The sequence below is a fragment of the Dasypus novemcinctus genome, chromosome 13 (genome assembly GCF_030445035.2).
Source record: "Dasypus novemcinctus isolate mDasNov1 chromosome 13, mDasNov1.1.hap2, whole genome shotgun sequence".
In the NCBI taxonomy this organism is placed as follows: Eukaryota; Metazoa; Chordata; class Mammalia; order Cingulata; family Dasypodidae; genus Dasypus; species Dasypus novemcinctus.
Window position 1 is genome coordinate 98,018,383 of NC_080685.1, and position 18,676 is coordinate 98,037,058.

The 18,676-nt window shown below is 38.6% G+C and overlaps 1 protein-coding gene across 1 annotated transcript in view; it reads left to right on the forward strand.

The window, feature by feature from the left end:
* DTL (denticleless E3 ubiquitin protein ligase homolog) overlaps positions 1-10,002 on the forward strand; it is a 39,352-nt gene extending 29,350 nt beyond the window's left edge. The window contains exons 13-15 of the mRNA XM_058275173.2: positions 2,381-2,516; positions 6,225-7,042; positions 8,333-10,002. Of these exons, the coding sequence (XP_058131156.1) occupies positions 2,381-2,516; positions 6,225-7,042; positions 8,333-8,431 (1,053 nt within the window). The 3' untranslated portion in view covers positions 8,432-10,002. The remainder of the gene's footprint in view (positions 1-2,380; positions 2,517-6,224; positions 7,043-8,332) is intronic.
* The last annotated feature ends 8,674 nt before the right edge of the window (positions 10,003-18,676 follow it).

Here is an 18,676-nt window from a genome sequence, read left to right on the forward strand (position 1 = left end):
GAATTAGGATGGATTCTAAATGGAATTAAATTTCATCTTAAAATCTAAGGTGAGAATAGTCTTTCATTTTCTGTACATTATCAATGTGGCTTACTGAAGGTAAGTAACATTGTGATTTTTGTTCTTTACAGTCCAGTTTAGGTTTTCACATGTAACAAGTTGGTTACTGTTAAATCTTAACATATCAGGCTGTCTGTTACTAAACCACATGAGAAGTACATATGAAAGGTTTTAAGCATTCTGGAAAAAAGAAAATATACCCACCTTTTATTTTATTTTTTACAGTGAACACATTATATGACTACTTAAAAACACATAAACAAATCTAAACTGTTGAAAGGCTAGAAACAGAAACAAACACCCCATGTGTATGTGGGATTTTGATGTAATAGACCAAGTTCCATTCCTTCTTCCAGCCTCCATTACCTCTGGTCTTTGGATTATTCTGGGTTCTATAGGAAATCTCACTTCTGCAGAGGTCTTCTTTCACATGTATGAGGGTCTGAAGTTTTGTTGCATAACTGTCCCTATCTGTTGTTGTTTTTTTTATCTTCCAGAAATTTTTCATGGTCTGGTCTACTCATGGCATTCCTTCTAGCTTCCCAGTACCACTTTGGATTTCTTTTTAAATTTATATCACTTTATCCATTTCTGTGGTCAGCTTCACATCAGACCTCTGTTTTCCTCATTACTTTAATTGCCTATAATTATATCCCTATGACTTTTTTTTCCTCTGGGATTCCATGTAATTTTTTATATGTATCAATGAAATAGGTACTTTTAAATAGAGTATTGCATCTTCAAGGAACTTACTAGGATGATTTCTTTTTTAATTACTCAAGTTATCTTTCAACTATCACATTATCTCTATGCACAGAGGCAATGGCAGGGCTGTTTACCTATACTAATCTAGTGACCTCCTTTTTAAATGTCTCTTTAAAATAATTTTGTTACAAGCCTAGAGTTAGGAAGGTAAAAATATAGTGAAAAAAGGATCTGGCCTTTGGAATTGGAGAAAACTCTATTTGAATTCTAGCTGTGCTACTTATTTGCTGTGATCTTGGGCAAATAACTTTATTCCCGTATTGCAGTTGGGATTGAGGTTACATATATGGCTTTTATATTTTGAGGATTAAATAAAGTGTAATGCTTAAAAATTATTAAAATGGGTTTGAGCACCTGCTTCCCACATGGGAGGTTTACCAGGTTCAGTCCCCAGTGCCTCCTAAAAACAAAGAACAACAGGCAAACAAATGAAAAAACCAACTCAGGGGAGCCAATGTGACTCAGTGGTTGAGCACTGGCTTCCCATATACAAGGTTCTGGGTTCAATCCCTGGCCCCTGTACCTCAAAAAAAAATTATTAAAATGACAAATTGTATGTTATATATTTTATCATGACCAAAAATGGTAAAGAATGTTAATTGCCAGGCATACAGTAGGTGCTCAGTAAATAACTGTTGTTAATAGACTGTAGAGTGAATATGGGGATTATAGGCATTCTTGTTTAACAGCTAAATGTGTGTGTCTTCTTTTGACCTCCCAGTAAGGAAAGGAAAAAGCACCAGTCTCTTGGGGGCCAAGTCTTAAGAAAGAAAACGTGTGTTTTTCCTACCACCCCCTCTTTAGTAACTGAAATAGAGAAACTATATAAACAAATGCTGGGGAACAGCTCTGATACCAGTGGCCATTTGCCACAAGCTCGTCAAGCTGGACTTTCTCTGCCATAAAAGGCTTTGGACCAAGATCGGGAATGGTCAGATATTTTTAAAGGGGCAAAGGTTATTTTTAGCTTCTTTCAGCCTAGTGAACTTGTTGTTTTCCCAGATTGCTCCTTTACCTATCTGAGGAAGATTCTCAGAGGATTCATTTCATTATGCTTGTCACAGACTACTAGAGTCATGAGCTAAGTCTGATCTTGAAATGATTCTATAGCTTTAGCAATTAGAGAAAACATATAGAATTCAGGAGGAAATTGTAGAAATTGAATGCTGGTGAAATATATTGATTGCTCATTTAGCTGAATGAAGGAGTAAAAAGTATCTTAATTACATATTTCATAGTTATAGAAGGTGATAAAGATAATGACTTGCCTAGCTTTTTGAAAGAAAAGGTAGATTAGAATTGACTGGTAACAAAAGGCTTATCAACAGAATGTATATATGAACAAACTAGAGAGTCAACTTCTTTGGATATTTGGCAGTGGTTCCTGAAAGCTAGGAATGGAAATGTATGATCTTTCAGATATCATTTTCTATATCCTGTTGTTAAATCAGACAAAATAATTCTGTAGTCATGAAACCTTAGGACACATCTACTTTTTACTTTATCGTCAATCTTTGGTTGAAACTTCTTGACTCTTCTTGACTTTCCTTCTCAGATTGCTACCTGTTCTGATGACAATACATTGAAAATCTGGCGCTTGAATAGAGGCCTAGAGGAGAAACCAGGAGGAGATAAATTCTCCATAGTGGGCTGGGCCTCTCAAAAGAAAAAAGAGGAGAGAGCCGGCCTAGGTAAGGATCCCATGCATTTTTCTGAGCTTTTTGTGATTTGATTAGTTTAGTCCTACAATACAGATTTATAAACTAGATTTGATCTTGTTTTGATTTGTTTTTAAAGGAAGAACCATGTTCCTGGTGTTTGTTCTTGTCAATAAATGTTTTCTGAGCACTATGTTTAAGGTTTGCACAAAGCACTGGGAATATAGTGGTGTGTTTACAAAAGCACTTTTGGTGGAGTGGTGGCGGCCTGATTGGTATGGTTCAGGAAGATCAGAAAAGAGAACTTGAAGACCACAAGTATAGCCACCTCTTCCAAGGAATTTTGCTATAAAGGGAAGGAGAAAAATAAAGTGATAGCTGGAGGTACAGGAGGGTTTAAAGTGGGTTTTTTGTTTTGTTTTGTTTTGTTTTTGTTGGTTTTGTCTTTTTTTTTCTTTCTTGGGGAATCTAGCATTTTGTATGTGATTGGAAGATGCCCCTGGAGAGGGAGCAGTTAATGCAGGGAAATATGCTAGAGCAGTGTCCTCAAGTAAGTGTGAAGGGATGATATCTAATAATATACAAGTGAAAGGGTAAATTTTTGCCCAGAGCATGGATAATTCATGCATAGTAATTGATAGGTATGAATAGTTGGGATAGCCAGAACTTTTCGAAATTTCTTTTTGTTCTGTTGGCTTCTATTTTCTCAGTAAAATAGAAAGCAAGTCATTAACTGAAAATAAAGACAAGGGAGGAGGTAGCAGTGGTTCGAGGAGAGCTAAGGTCTGAAATAGTCTTCTAGGTAATAGAAGGGTAAATTTGCCTGAGAAAAATAGGATTGTTGGACAGTAATAGTCAAATTGTGTAGTCATTAATTGAGACCGAGTAGTCAGCATGGTTGTATGTTTTTCTTCAGCCACATTTCAGCCACAGGTACAGACAGATATACTGTGGGTAGAGAGTTTGATTTAACCAGGGTTGTGGTTTAGCATAGCAAATAAGAAGTGAGACTGGGCCAAGGGAGTCTAGGCTGGATGGGAGAGGATGATTGTAATGATTGATCATAGGATTTAACCTGGGTAAGAAGAGAAGTGAGAACATAATGGACCTCAGGGGCCATGTAAAAGTGTTAGGTCAATGGATTGAGAGCCCCCTAGGATTGAAGGATTGTTAGAACTGGAATATTACAAGAGCTGGGAAAACAGGGATAACTGAAATTGAGCTAATGGGGGATTTACAGGTATTAGTAATAATAAGGTCAAAGACTAATTGGCTTAGATGAGTGAGAGAACAAGATTATCGTAGAAGGTCAAGAAACTGAGAAACCCAAGGTATTGAAAAGATTGTGTTCATGATTTTTTTTCTTCAGTTTTTTACATTATTTGTTGACTGCTTACTTTTTGAGGTAAAATTTTAGCTCCCTTTTCTATGATTTCTTCTAGTGGTAACAAAGATTTGCAAGTACTAATTTCAGGCAGTTAGTTGTCTGGAACTATGAAACTTTTCATTACCCAAACAACCCTACCGTGACGCAGAGAAGTTCTACAAATTGACTTTTGCCTAGACTTTGGTTATAGTGCTCATATTCATGTTCTAGAGATTCATTACAATTAATTCTTTTACTATTTCTTCATATAAATAATAAAGATACACTGCATTTTTTTATTTCATGTCAACTGATCTTTAAAATTATGGTAACATACGGAACAAGTTTGCCATAATAACCATTTTCATGTCTACAATTAAACGGCATTCACTGCATTCTTTTTAACAACATAGTTGTCATTATATTGGCCTATAAATTTAAATATGACATACCTTTTAGTACATTTAGTACTTTATCTATAATACTGAAGTGAATCAACCCTTTATTGACCCTAAGCAGTGTATGAGATCTGATGTGGTAGCATAGACTGGGTTATTACCTTGAAGGCTTCCTAAAGTCAGTTTCCTTTGAGGATAGTACAGTCCATTTTTTTTTAGGTATGCTATACATGTACCTTTGTATGTGTTTACAGGCATGTAGAATTTGTGGGATGTATAGGAATATAAGGGTGAAACTTGAAGAGATTTTACTTTTCATTTTGTTCCCCTTTACTGTTTGAATATTTATAGTCTTAAAAATTATACCTAATTTACTTAATTTAAAAAAAAGATTTAAACTTGACCCAGAGTTTTGTGAACTTTCAAAGTTAACAAAACCTTCCCTTTGACCCCTATTGTCCACTCCCACCTTCTTCATAACATCCTGTAGGAAGAGAGGAAGAGTAAATGCCCCAACTATACAACATTTCGCATTTCCCTGCTGACTTTTTAGTAAACACTTTAAATGTGTGCCACTCTTGTAACAGAGAACTTATACATTGGATTTCCCCCTGGCCCAGTCTTCCTTCTTCCAGAATCCTGCTTTCAAGTCTGCATATTGTAAAACCCATAATATTTTAGGAATTTTTGTCCTAAACATATATTTCCACCCTTTTAAATGGAACAAATCACTATGGTGACTGTGTAGTGACTGTTGACTTGCACTAGGGAGTAAAACAAATGAAAATTTCCTTTTCTCCTGAAATAATTGTAATGAATCTCTAGAACATGAATATGAGCACTATAACCAAAGTCTAGGCAAAAGTCAATTTGTAGAACTTCTCTGCTTCACGGTAGGGTTGTTTGGGTATTGAAAAGCTTCATAGTTCCAGATAACTAACTGCCTGAAATTAGTACTTGCAAATCTTTGTTACCACTAGAAGAAATCACAGAATTTAGCTCATCCTAAATTCAGTTGCATATGGATATAATTCAATAATTAAACTGAATTAAATATCAGAATTAAAATTCACAGACTTTGTAACTGACAAACAGGTGCCCTTTCCTTGGTATTTGAAGACAGAAAAACTTTCAGAAATATAGAAAGCTGAGAATTAAACTGAGAAAATTATAATGCTGTCTGTAGGGCAGGCTGAGTGGGAAAGAGGGAAGAAGAATGAAGTATATAAGAATTGCCCAAGTACTTGCCATTCCTTACAAACTAAGGGGCAGGGTATGTAGAGAAGAGTCACGTCCACTAGTTTGATTTGCTCTACAGAACTGCAGGGACTTGACTGGAGATTATGAAATCTTGTTTGGCATTCTTTAGCTTAGGGGAAATAGTAGCCATTTGTAAAGTAAAATGGAAAGCCAAGTGAGACCTGATAACTTGAAGAGGTAATTGATGGAATGAATTCTTGTGGAGATAAAAACTATCTCCTTTAACAGATAATGGAAACTTGAGGCAGTGGAAGTAGGATTTGTGTCCAGGTCACATAGCAAGTGATAATGGGTTTCAAACCTGCATTCCTGTGCAGTGCCCTTCTGCTCTAGCACTGAATAGTATTTACATTATAATGTCATTTTTTATAGGAAAATTTGCAGTATGTAATAACACATGAACAAGAATTTTTAAAACGCTAACAGTGGTTGTACCTGAATCTGAGTGCTTTTAAATTTTTCTTCTTTGTATTTTTTGCTGTATTTTCTAAATTTTTACAAGTGTATGTTTTACAATAGGATGGTGGGGAAGCTGGCAATTGGGAAATGGGGAGGAAAAGGCTTAAAAAAAGATGGTATAAGAATAAATGATTTATATAATTCATTCACTGATAAATCAACCCCTGAATGATTAAGTTAGCTCATTTTCCTGATGAGAATTCAGGGATTTTCTGTGGCTTTCACATCTGATTTTGTTGACCCTCTCTTCTTTATCAGTAACAGTAACAAGTGGCCAAAGTACTCCTGCCAAAGCTCCCAGGGTAAAGAGCAGTCCATCTGTTTCCTCCCCATCGTCAGCAGCTTGTGCTCCTAGCTGTGCTGGAGACCTCCCTCTTCCTTCTAATACTCCCACGTTCTCTGTTAAAACCCCTCCTGCCAATACCTGGTCTCCCATCAATAGAAGAGGCTCCAACTCCTCTGTCTCTCCTAAGCCACCCTCATCTTTCAAGATGTCAATTAGAAACTGGATGACCCAAACACCTTCCTCATCGCCTCCTGCTTCTGAGAGCAAGATCACATCTCCAAGAAAAGCCCTTATTCCTATGAGCCAGAAATCAGCTCAAGCAGCTGCTTGCTCTGAGACTAGAAGCAGAGTTAAGAGAAGGCTAGACTCAAGTTGTCTGGAGACTGTGAAACAAAAGTGTGTGAAGAGTTGCAACTGTGTTACTGAACTTGATGGCAGAGTTGAAAAGCTTCATTTGGATTTGTGCTGCCTTGCTGGTAACCAGGAAGACCTTGATAAGGACTCTCTTGGTCTTAGCAAATCAAGCAGGATTGAAGGAGCTAGTGTGAGTATCACAGAGCCTCCTTCACCTGCCAGTCCTTATACTTCAGAAGGCTGTGGAACACTGCCTCTTCCTTTGAGATCTTGTGGAGAGTCTGAAGTGGTAGGCAAAGAGAACAGCTCCCCAGAAAATAAAAACTGGTTATTGGCCATGGCAGCCAAACGGAAGGCTGAGAGTCAGTCTCCACAAAGCCCATCATCCCAAACCCCCAATTCCAGAAGACAAAGTGGAAAGATGTCACCAGGTCCGGTAAGTCAACAGTGGTGGGAAGATATAGTTCCTGATTTGAAGAGAGTCAGATACAGATCTCTTCTTGGAAGTCAGAATGCTAAAAGGAAAAGTAAATCTGTTTACTCCTAGGGTTGCCAAATTTAGTACATTAAAAATATAGAACAAATAATGTATGGTACATATTTATGCTAAAAAAAATTATCTGAAATTCAAATGTAACTATTTTATCTGGCAACCATATTTACTCTGATTAAATATCCCCTGTCAGGGTCCAGACTCTTGAAAAGCATATAATAGTGGAGACAGAAGTAGCTGTGAGTATTGAGTGAACTATGGGCATCAGTTTTCAGGTTAAGATGGAGTAGGTTAAGGAAGTTGCTCTTGTAGTTAGACATTGTAGCTCTTATTCTGTAATAAGGAGAAGGTGGTAAGATGATGGAAATCCAATCCAGGAATCATGAACAGCAAGTTATGCCCTTGTAAAGGGAAGAACCTTAGGTTCTAGCTTAATAAGTGTTCATACTCCCCACCTACTGTCATGAATCCGATCTCATAATTTTAGAAACTAGAGATATTTTAAGTACTACTTGTACCACAACATCTAACCAAGACTTATAAACTCTAGAAAATGAAAAGAAAAAAAAAAACCTATAAGAAGTCTTCGCTTTCTTCTCTCAAATTTATGGCTATCCCTGCTTTTTGCCCCTAGCCAAAGCTCCCATTTTTTTAAGGTAGCTGATGTCAGTTTTGTGTTAATAGAAAAGCAACCTCAATGAAAATTTGTTTTCACTAATGTGTAAATCATAGAGGTGTTAAAAAAAAAAATAGTGTGCTGGTATAAGATGTTCCTGGTTTTATAATTTCTATGTTTGAAGCTAAAGTTTTTTTAAAAGTATTTTTTTTCTTTATGTATGTGATGATAACATAGACTCTTTTTTTATAACAAACTTTTTAAGTGGTTAGCAACTGCCTTTTGAATACTTACCTTGTTTGTAAATTTAGCCAGTTGATTTGCTCATTTATTTCAAAAAGGATAATTGAAACCTCTGGTTCCTATGGGCAGGCTTAATGTTCACGTGAAATGTGTATGCCTTCATTCCTTGCATACTATTAAATATTTACTAGATTCAGTACAAATCCAACCAAAAGAGATATTGCTGTCAAGGTAATTTGGGACCAAAAGCTGGCTGACTAAATAATCAAATTTCCTGGCACCCTAACTTAAAATACCTTTTCATGATAACTTGTTGAAGTAACAACTGAACTTTATCTTAAGAAATCCCTGAAATCTAAACTTTCTTCTTCTAGGTTGCCATTACTCCTAGTTCCATGAGGAAGATCTGTACCTACTTCCATAGAAAGTCCCATGATGACTACTGTAGTCCTGAACAGTCAACAGAATTATAGATTCTAATCTGAGTGAGTTAACTGAACTTTGGTCGACTAAAACAAAGTGAAAAATGTAACAAAGAATGACTCTGTAATTCTAGTCTTTAAGAAAGCAAATACCTTTTTATTTTTAGAGAATATTCTTTCAGCTCTGAAATTTGCTTAGTCTGGTTATACTTCTGTAATGTTGCATGCAGCTTCCTCAGGATGAATGCTGTATATAAAATTTCATAATGTAAACATTTATTACTCTGTAGCATTTTGAATGAATAGTCTTCACTTTTTAAGTTATACCTTCTCTCTATAATAATGACACTCCAGCTCACAGAGGCAAAAATAACAAGACCTGTGCCTCTTGTCACCTGAAACTTTGTATATACAGTAAATAAGTATCTGTTGAGCACAGCAGTAGACTGTCTAAAAATCCTCTGCTAAAGACCCCTGGATCTATTCTGCCTCAAGTATAATTTTATTGGAAATATATAATCTTTTCTCTACGCTTTTTTGTGTTTTTATTTAAGTATTGTATAAAAGTCGCTCGTTTAGTGTTTAAATACAGTCTCTTGAATTAGAATCACTTTCTTATTTTAAAACCTTAGATAAAATGTCAACTCTTCGAAGAAATTAGAACAATGGAAAGCTTCATTCATCTTTTTTCCTCCAATTTAGATGTCTCTTGTTGTTCCTTGGTGAGATTTAAGGTTCCCATATTTTTACCAAGTAGTTTACTACCAACACCAACGTCACTTTTTATTGGAGGTTAGGATTTTTGTCATTTACTAGAGGAAGATATATAAAATCAGTAATCATACATGGAAGCTGGGAATTGAATTCAGGTGCAGCAATACTCAGTTTTCTAGGGGCTTCGGCTTTTCTTATAATGTCATCAGATTTTAAGAAAAAGTAATCATTCTTATTGATATTTTAATAGAGTGTATAGACTGACTCTAAGTTAATGTGAAAAAATATCACAAACATCTCTCCACTTAATAGTTATATATCAATCATCTTGTACCACTTTTTGTAGCTGTGTAAGTAAGCTCCATGTACTTTTTAAAAATACCTTTCTTAAAGCTTTTTAATTCCTTTGATTCTTATAAATTAAACTTGTAACAACCAGAACTGCATAGGACAATTAAGCAAAGGTTTTGCCCAAGGAGAAAAATGAAGGGAAATTACAGTATTGAAGTGGTCAAAACAAACTATCATAGCATTAATTGAATATTTAGGAACTCTGCTTATATTTGGTTTGATATTTGAGTGTTGGACTGTGGGATGGTGTTATTTCTGATTAGTATCTGCCATTGATTCTGTCTCTTGCTTTGAGAGTCAGTGGGGACCAAAATCTTTGAAAAATAGTAAGTAGATAATTTTGTTTCTTGCACCCATGCCTGTATGCAGGCAGAGCTCCTGAGTAGAATCAGGGTAACTGTGGCTGTCAAACTGTGCTGACAGTCTCCTATTTGTAATCCCACTTGGAAAACTAGTACTTCAAATGGATGCCAGAGGTCAAATGTAATGAGATAATAATTTTCCCTGCCTGTGTCAGTGTCAGACATTGACCCTGAATAATAAAGCCTTTTGCCTTATATGGTGTCCTTTTCTGAGCTTTTTGCATTAACCTAAAAGCAGTTTACACAAAAGACCTGTCCCTATAATAGTTACCAAGAATTCCTTCTACTTGTTTGTTGAATAAAATGTGTTTATTCCCAAGGATATGATATAGTTCAAGCTGAAAGAGGGTTTGCTTTAATAAAATACATCTTGCTTGGTCACACTTTGAGCATTTAAGATGGCTTGAATTACTTGAAGGAGGGGAGGTGGATGATGTAGTTATTTTTCCAAAGAAGTATTTCTAGCCCAACCTTTTCCATTTGAATGCACTCTAAGCACTATTGCTACCACACTATATTAAAGTTTCCTTTTGACTCTTTCAACCCAGACCCTTAATTTACTTTTCTGAGGGTTGACTAATTAGTCCCTAAAAATGCCTATGTTAATCTGGGCTGCACATTTAACTGATGATAAATCAAGACCAGCTAACCTCAGTTGGGGGTTTCAGCCCACCCACACCTAACATCCCTCATAACTTAAAACTGCACTAAGGCTTTTTTTTTTTTTTTTTTAATATTTATTTTTATTTCTTTCTCTCCCCTTCTCCCCCTCCACCCAGTTGTCTGTTCTCTGTGTCCATTTGTCGCATGTTCTTTTTTGTCCACTTCTGTTGTCAGCGGCACGGGAATCTGTGTCTCTTTTAGTTGCATCATCTTGCTGCGTCAGTTCTCTGTGTGTGCAGCACCATTCCTGGGCAGACTGAACTTTCTTTCACGCTGGGCGGCTCTCCTTACGGGGCGCTGTCCTTGTGCGTGAGGCTGCCCTACGTGGCACAGCACGGCACGGCACGGCACGGCACTCCTTGCGCGCAGTGCGCATGGGCCAGCTCCACACAGGTCAAGGAGGCCTGGGGTTTGAACCGTGGACCTCCCATGTGGTAGACGGACGCCCTAACCACTGGGCCAAGTCCGCCCCCCTGCACTAAGGCTTTTGAGATATCCTGTATGGAAGGCTTTTTTCAAAAACGTTGTACAGTGGAGATGACTGGAGATGACTTGAGGGTTGCACATACCCTCTGACCCAACAATTCAACCCCTGTACCTTAGAGAAGCTCACATGCACTAAGATACAAGTATAATGATGTTCGTAGCAGCACACTTGCCAAAGGCTGGAAACAATCCATATTTGTCCATCCATAGAAGAAACGTAAACTGGGATACTCATGTTACAACACCAAAAAACAATGAGATGAAAAAGAATGAACTGGCTACACGTAAGTGAACCCTATAATGTTGCACAAAAGAAGCAAGAAATAAAGTATGTACAATGATTCCATTCATATCAAGTGTTAACAAAAATTAAGCAATGCAAATCTAGTTTTGATAGATGTATAATGAGGATTAATTTTTAAAAAGGCAAAACAAAGATGTGATTATTATAATAAATCAAGACAATTGTTCTCTCTGGGAGGTTTGTGCTTGAGTAGGAACATAGGATTTCCTAGGTTATGAAAAGGCTGCATAGACATTTTCTGTATAATATTTTGCATATATGTTTTATGTACTTTTCTGTGTGATGTTAACCTCACAATGTTTTTTTGAAAAAGTGAAGATCAAATAGTTCTCTGGAGAAGATAGGCAAACCAAATGGGAATTTCTAGATAGACTGAAAACAGTTATTCAGAGAGAATAAGCTATTTGGGGAGTCTGGGACTTTGGTACTTTTCCTCAAAGCAGAAAGATGAACCAAGCAACCTCTAAAATACTGTCAAGATTCAGCATATCCATTCAGTTTAAAAGAAAAGAACTGTGCCTTCAGCAAACTGTGCTGTGGCTCAAACATGGGGCTTAGGATTTTCATAACTAGGTGTGAGCCAGAAGTCAGCAGTAAGGACTGGTCTTGCAGCATTGCCAATACTGCAGCAATTGGTGGCCTTTTAAAGCTCCATACCATATGCGTTTCTCCTTTCTTCACAATTTGAATATTTTCTTTCTTTTCCCAAGGTCAACCATCAAATCAAGGCAGAAATGGGCCATAGAAGTCAAACTCATTTTGCAGATGCAGAGACTAACCTGGTGAAGTTAACCAATTTAACCTGGGTCACAAAACTAGATAATGGCAGAATCCATTCTAGTATCCTATATTTTTGCATCCTAGCCCTATTAATTTACTAGCCGTTCTCCTAAATACAAACATACCTCAGAGATGTTGCGGGTTTGGTTCCAGACCACCACAGTAAAACAAGTCACATGAATTTTTTGGTTTCCCAGTGCATATAAAAGTTATGTTTACTCTATACTGTAATCTATTAAGTGTGCGATAGCATCTTTTTTTGAAAAAGTACATACCTTAATTAAAATGTGAAACAGGGCGGTGGACTTGGCCCAGTGGTTAGGGCATCTGTCTACCACATGGGAGGTCCGCGGTTCAAACCCCGGGCCTCCTTGATCCGTGTGGAGCTGGCCCACGTGCAGTGCTGATGTGCACAAGGAGTGCCCTGCCATGCAGGGGTGTCCCCCGTGTAGGGAGCCCCACACGCAAGGAGTGCGCCCCCTAAGGAGAGCCACCCAGCACCACAGAAAGTGCAGCCTGCCCAGGAATGGTGCCACACACAGGGAGAGCTGACACAACAAGATGACGCAACAAAAAGAAACACAGATTCCCATGCCGCTGACAACAACGGAAGCGGACAAAGAAGACGCAGCAAATAGACACAGAGAACAGACAACCGGGGTGGGGTGGGGGGAAGGGGAGAGAAATAAATAAATACGTAAATCTTTTTAAAAAATGTGAAACAGACACAAAGTGAGTCCATGCCATTGGAAAAATGGTGCCCATAGACTTGCTCAATGCAGGGTTGCCACCAATCTGCAATTTGTAAAAAACACAGTATCTGCAAAGAGCAGTAAAGTGAAACACAATAAAACAAGGTACACCTGTGCTGTACTAGCCTGCCTTTGTTCAATATAATTTCTATGTTTCCTCTATTACATTGTACCCTTCTAGCTGTCAAGATGGCCTCATTGATTCCTGAATAGCCAGTAGTGTGCTGGAGCTGGTCATACTTACAAGAGCTGATTATTCAATATTCAGGAATTTTGTGACCTGGTTGTTAAGACACTGGTAGCCTAAAATTGATCTTAGAGTATTGACACATTGGAAATTGGCAAAATCTACAAATCAGAGCCTTTTTTCTGGAGAGTTGGCTTACCAGCAAGTAACTGTATACCCCCCAACAATCTCCCTTTTGTTTGCCACAGTGTTGCAAGGTGGATGAAGAAGAAACCAGTGAAGATGCTGGCTGGGAAGCAAAGAGAATTAAGAGTGTCAGTTCAGGAGCTCAGAGGAGAGAAGCTTTTGAGAATTGGATTAGGTGCTACAGAGAAATTGATGAAGATGAGAGTTCAGATTAGGCTATTACATCTTTGTCTGTAAGAGCTATTTTGTAGCATAATGGTAATAAAAACTGGCTAGGAATGAAAAAAAAAGCAGGTGGTTAGGAGTGGGGCAATAAATGTAGATTCAAGAAAAGAGAAAGCCTTTTTCTTGTTAAACAGCTATTTCTTCAACACCTATGTCAGGCATTATACTAAACAAAGATTGCACCAGCTGTCCTCACGTTGCTTCAGACTCGTTAGGAAGCAAACAAGAAAACAGTAAAATATGATAAGACCTCCAATGATGATGTGCTTTGGGGGCTATGAGAGGACAGAGAGGTTTATCACACTGAGCCTGCGTGTCCAGGGAAGGCTTCATACAGTAGCTGATTCTGAGCTGAGTCTTAGAGATGAATTAATTTTTCAGATGGATAAGTGAAGGAAGGATGTTCCTAGCAAAGGAAGTAGCATGTACAAAAGTTTGAGAATGTGAGGAGTAGCATGTTAAGGGAACTCTATTTTTTTTTTTTTAATTTTTTATTATTTTTTTTTAAATATTTATTTATTATTATTATTTTTTAATTACATTAAAAAAATATATGAGGTCCCATTCAACCCCACCGCCCCCGCCCCCCACTCCCCCCACAGCAGCACTCTCTCCCATCATCGTGATACATCCATTGCACCTGGTAAGTTCATCTCTGAGCATCACTGCACCCCATAGTCAATGGTCCACATCATAGCCCAGACTCTCTCACGTTCCATCCAGTGGGCCCTGGGGGGATCTACAGTGTCCCGTAATTGTCCGTGAAGCACTATCCAGGACAACTCCACGTCCCGAAAACGCCTCCACATCTCATCTCTTCCTCCCGTTCCCCACACCCAGCAGCCCCCATGGCTACCGTTCCCACACCCATTTCACATTTTCTCTGTGGACATTGGATTGGTTGTGTCCATTGCACACCTATGTCAAGTGAGGGCTTAGATTCCACATGGGTACTGGATGCACTCTTCCCGCTTCTAGTTGTAGACACTCTAGGCTCCATGTTGTGGTGGTTGACCTTCTTCAACTCCATGTTAGCTGAGTGGAGTAAGTCCAATAAGTCAAAGTGTAGGAGCTGAAGTCTGTTGAGGCTCTGGGCCTGGGTGTCATATTATCAGTCCAGAGATTCAAATCCCCTACATATATCTTAAACTCAGCACCAACTACAATTCCAATAAAGTAGCATGCAAGTCTTGTGAAAAGAGATCCCCTCTGAGTCCATTTCCATCACGCAGAAACACCAGCTCCAAAGAAGGGCCATCTGTCATGGCAGTGAACCCCTTCTGCCATGACCATAGAACCCATGGGTCTCTTTATCCCTCAAAAGAACCAATACCTGGGGTTGTATCTACCTTATCTGTCTCTTAGACTCTGTTCAGTTGTACATAGGGGTATTCCTTCTGACAACCTCCAGACTCTTTTTTAGAGACTCACAGCCTTATAATCTCATTTCTCCTTTCCATTTCCCCCTTACATTAGGTCAAACTGCTTCCCGAAGTCATGTTATTATATGTAGACAGGTATATTCTGCTGTTCCACATTGAATCTTTAATTCAAGGTCATTTTCTAGTTGCTTCTTCAGCTGGTATGTGGTAGTGATCCCTCGGTGCCAGGGAGGCTCATCCCCGGGTGTCGTGTCCCACGCTGGGGGGAATGCATCACATCTACACGCTGAATTTGGCTGTGAGAGTGGCCACATTTGAGTAACATGAAGGCTGTCAGGAGGAAACCCCCAGGCACAATGCTACTCTAGGGTTAAGGGAACTCTAAATAATTCCAGTTCTCCCCTACAGTTGGAGCAGAGAAAATATGGAAAAGAAGAGTAGAAGAAGCTGAGGAGACAAGCAGGGACTGGGACAAAAAGGGCCCAGCGTTGTCACCATACTGAGTTTGGCCTTTATCTCGAAAGCACTAGACTGCCACTAAATGACTAAGCAGAGAAAGAACAAGATCAGATTTTATTTTAGAAAGATTTTCTGGTAGCTATGTGAAGGGTAGATTGGAAAGGGCCTAGACTGGGCAGACAGCCCAGGTAGAGTGATCGTAGTAATCTAAGCAGTAAGGAAATTGGGCCTGAAATAAAGTAATGGGAACATCCATAGAACCTGGTGACTTTGAGGGGTACATGAGAAGAATCTGGAAAGAATCCCAGGATCCTTACATTGGCAACTGGGTAGATTACAGTACCATTTGGAGGATCAGAATATGGAGGAAATAATAGGACTATGGGAGATTACTTCCCTTGTAGACACCTGAGGGATAGCCAGTGAAGATGCCCTGTAAGTAGCTATATGAATAGGGTTGGAGCTCAGGAGAGAGGTTGGGTAGAAAGCAATTTTAAGGAAGCAGACTTGGCCCAATGGATAGGGCGTCCGCCTACCATATGGGAGGTGTGCAGTTCAAACCCCGGGCCTCCTTGACCCGTGTGGAGCTGGCCCATGCCCAGCGCTGATGTATGCAAGGAGTGCTTTGCCATGCAGGGGTTTCCCCGGCGTAGGGGAGCCCCACGCACAAGGAGTGCGCCCCATAAGGAGAGCCGCCTGTGCAAAGGAAGGTGCAGCCTGCCCAAGAATGGCGCTGCACACGCGGAGAGCAGATGCAACAAAAAGAAACACAGATCCCTGGTGCCACTGATAAGGATAGAAGCAGTCACAGAAGAACACATAGTGAATGGACACAGAGCAGACAACCAGGGGAGGGGCGGGGGAGAGAAATAAAAAATAACATTTAAAAAAAAGAAAGTTTTAGTATTAGTTATAAAAAGAATAGTTGAAATGAAGTTTATGGAGGAAATTGGCCATGAGATCCTGTAGAGCAGTGGTTCTCAGACTTGAGTCTGCATCAGAATCACTTGGAGAGCTTGTCACAACACAGAAATTACTGTACCACCACCCCACACACAACCCAATTTCTGATTTAATAGACTTGGAGTAGGTCCTGAAAATTTGCTGTTCTAACAAATTCGCAGGTGACGCTAATGCTGCTGGTCTAGTAACTATACTTTGAGAATCATTGGTGTAGAGAAAAGCCAGCATTTAGAGATGATTAAAGATAGACAGCTGACAAGTGACTGAGAAGGAGCCATTTTAGAAAGATAAAGTTGAGGGACAAAGTTTTAGGGAGTGAGATTAGATTAAGAGGTCAGTCAGGATAAAGAGCACATAATTTTGGTTGGTAATTTAAAAGCTAGTATTGGGAACCAGTTTGGTAGTTATCAGGAAGAGAAGGGAAGATTAGTTTACTCCTCCAAGGAATTTGGCTGAAAAAAAGATGAAGTGAGAAAATAGAAACTGAAGCAGGTATGGGGAGGATCATATCATGTTCAGAAAGGATTTTGGGGTGGGAAAGATTAAGTAAATTTATAGGCTAAACGAAAGGAGGCAGGAAAGAGGGAGAGTTTAAAGATAAAAACGGGTCCAAAAAGTTCCTCTTTGTCCAGACAATTTATTTTATACTTTAAAGGTCAATTTCTGCCTTTACTTTTTTTTTTTTTTTAAATAAAGAAAGCATGCTAATTGCTGCCCCTTAGAATTCTGACTGGCCAAGGTAGAGCTGACTAGACACCCAAATGTCTATGACTGAATTTTTGTCTTTCTGATAGCAAATCATCTTAAGAGACTGAATGATTCAAAAAGCTCAACAATTGTATGCACCCATGTTTTTGTAAAATAACTTCTATTTTCCCTGGAACCTGAGTTAGAACCTTGCTACAGTGAACACATATTTACTGTATATTGATACTGGTGATATCAATATAACTGGTGATATTTCCCAGCTGCTCTCTCTTCTTTTGATTGTACCCACCTCTTAGACTGAATTCCAACCCTGGTATATTAAAGTTCTTTTGAGTCGGTGGTTAGAAATAAACTTGAAGCAGATCTGTACATGCTTTTCCTCTGCAACACTTGACTCATTCCTTTCTCTTTCACACACACCCCTTCTAATTTGATAGGGTCCTGTTTCCTATGAATATAAAATAAAAATAAATTTGGGCAACAACAAAAAAAAGACATAAAAATGGGGATAATTAATGGAACAACACCCCCGAGGAAGCAGGAAGGAAGGGGATCCAGAGCACAGGATCCCCTTCGTGCTTTAAGTGGGAAGAGGAGCTGGGGATGCAGGAAAAGGCTGCTCGGGGTAGGTTGTGAAGGATAAGTAAGCCTGGAGAGGTCTGTAGTGTTTAGAAGTCCAGAAGAAGGAGCCTGGCAAGAGGAAGGGTCCCATGCAGTGGGAGAGAGAAAACTAATGGCTCAGGCTTCTAGAAATGGAGGCCTGGGAGGGATGGGATCCATAGAACCTAGTGAACAGAAATGGGCGAGGAAATGATTAGGTAAGAGCCCAAAGATACAGGACAGGAAACATCATCACAGTGCTGTTTATAATTTTGAAAAATGAACAGCTTAAATGTTAACAGTCTTAGGATATTGGTTAAATAAATCAAGATATGGCAATTAGAAATAATATCAATAACAAAATAGGTATGATTTAATTTTGTTTTAAAGGGTATAAATAAAAATGTATATGTGAACATATAAAGAAATACACTGAAATGTACTGTATGTTTTTATAAATGTACTATATAACAAGGATAGAATTGCAAGTGACTTTCTTTTTTGACTTATCTAAATTCCAGATTTTCTACAATGAGCATGTATTACTGTTTAACAAAGTTATTTTATAAAGTTTTAGTTGAATAAGGAGGAAAAGAATTACTTCTTAGAAATAAGAGGGAAGGAGGAAATAATGAGCAAAGATACAAAGGCTTTTATATTTTATTTTAGGATAAATAATTTTCAACAAATGTCTTTGTGCATGTGTATAAAAGTATAGACTATAAAATGCAATTAGAGGATATTTTAAGTCATTTATATTACATAAATATGTTATTATAGAATATTACACATGGAGTACACACATACATGACAAAGGATTGTAGTAAACTCTGGGAGCTGATTCAATCAGACTCGAGGAAGGAGTGATTGAAAGGAATCCCTAAGATTCCAGATGCTCACTGGGACTTCGGAAGCATAAATCTTTGGTCTCTGACTTAAACTGACTAGAAATAGTAAAGAGTCAGAAATGTAATCTACCTAGATTCAATTAGGAGTAAACAAGGAATGATTTAAAAGATTGCTAAGGAAGCAGACTTGGCCCAGTGGTTAGAGCGTCGGTCTACCACATGGGAGGTCCGCAGCTCAAACCTTGGGCCTCCTTGACCCATGTGGAGCTGGCCCATGCACAGTGCCGATGCGCGCAAGGAGTGCCGTGCCACACAGGGGTGTCCCC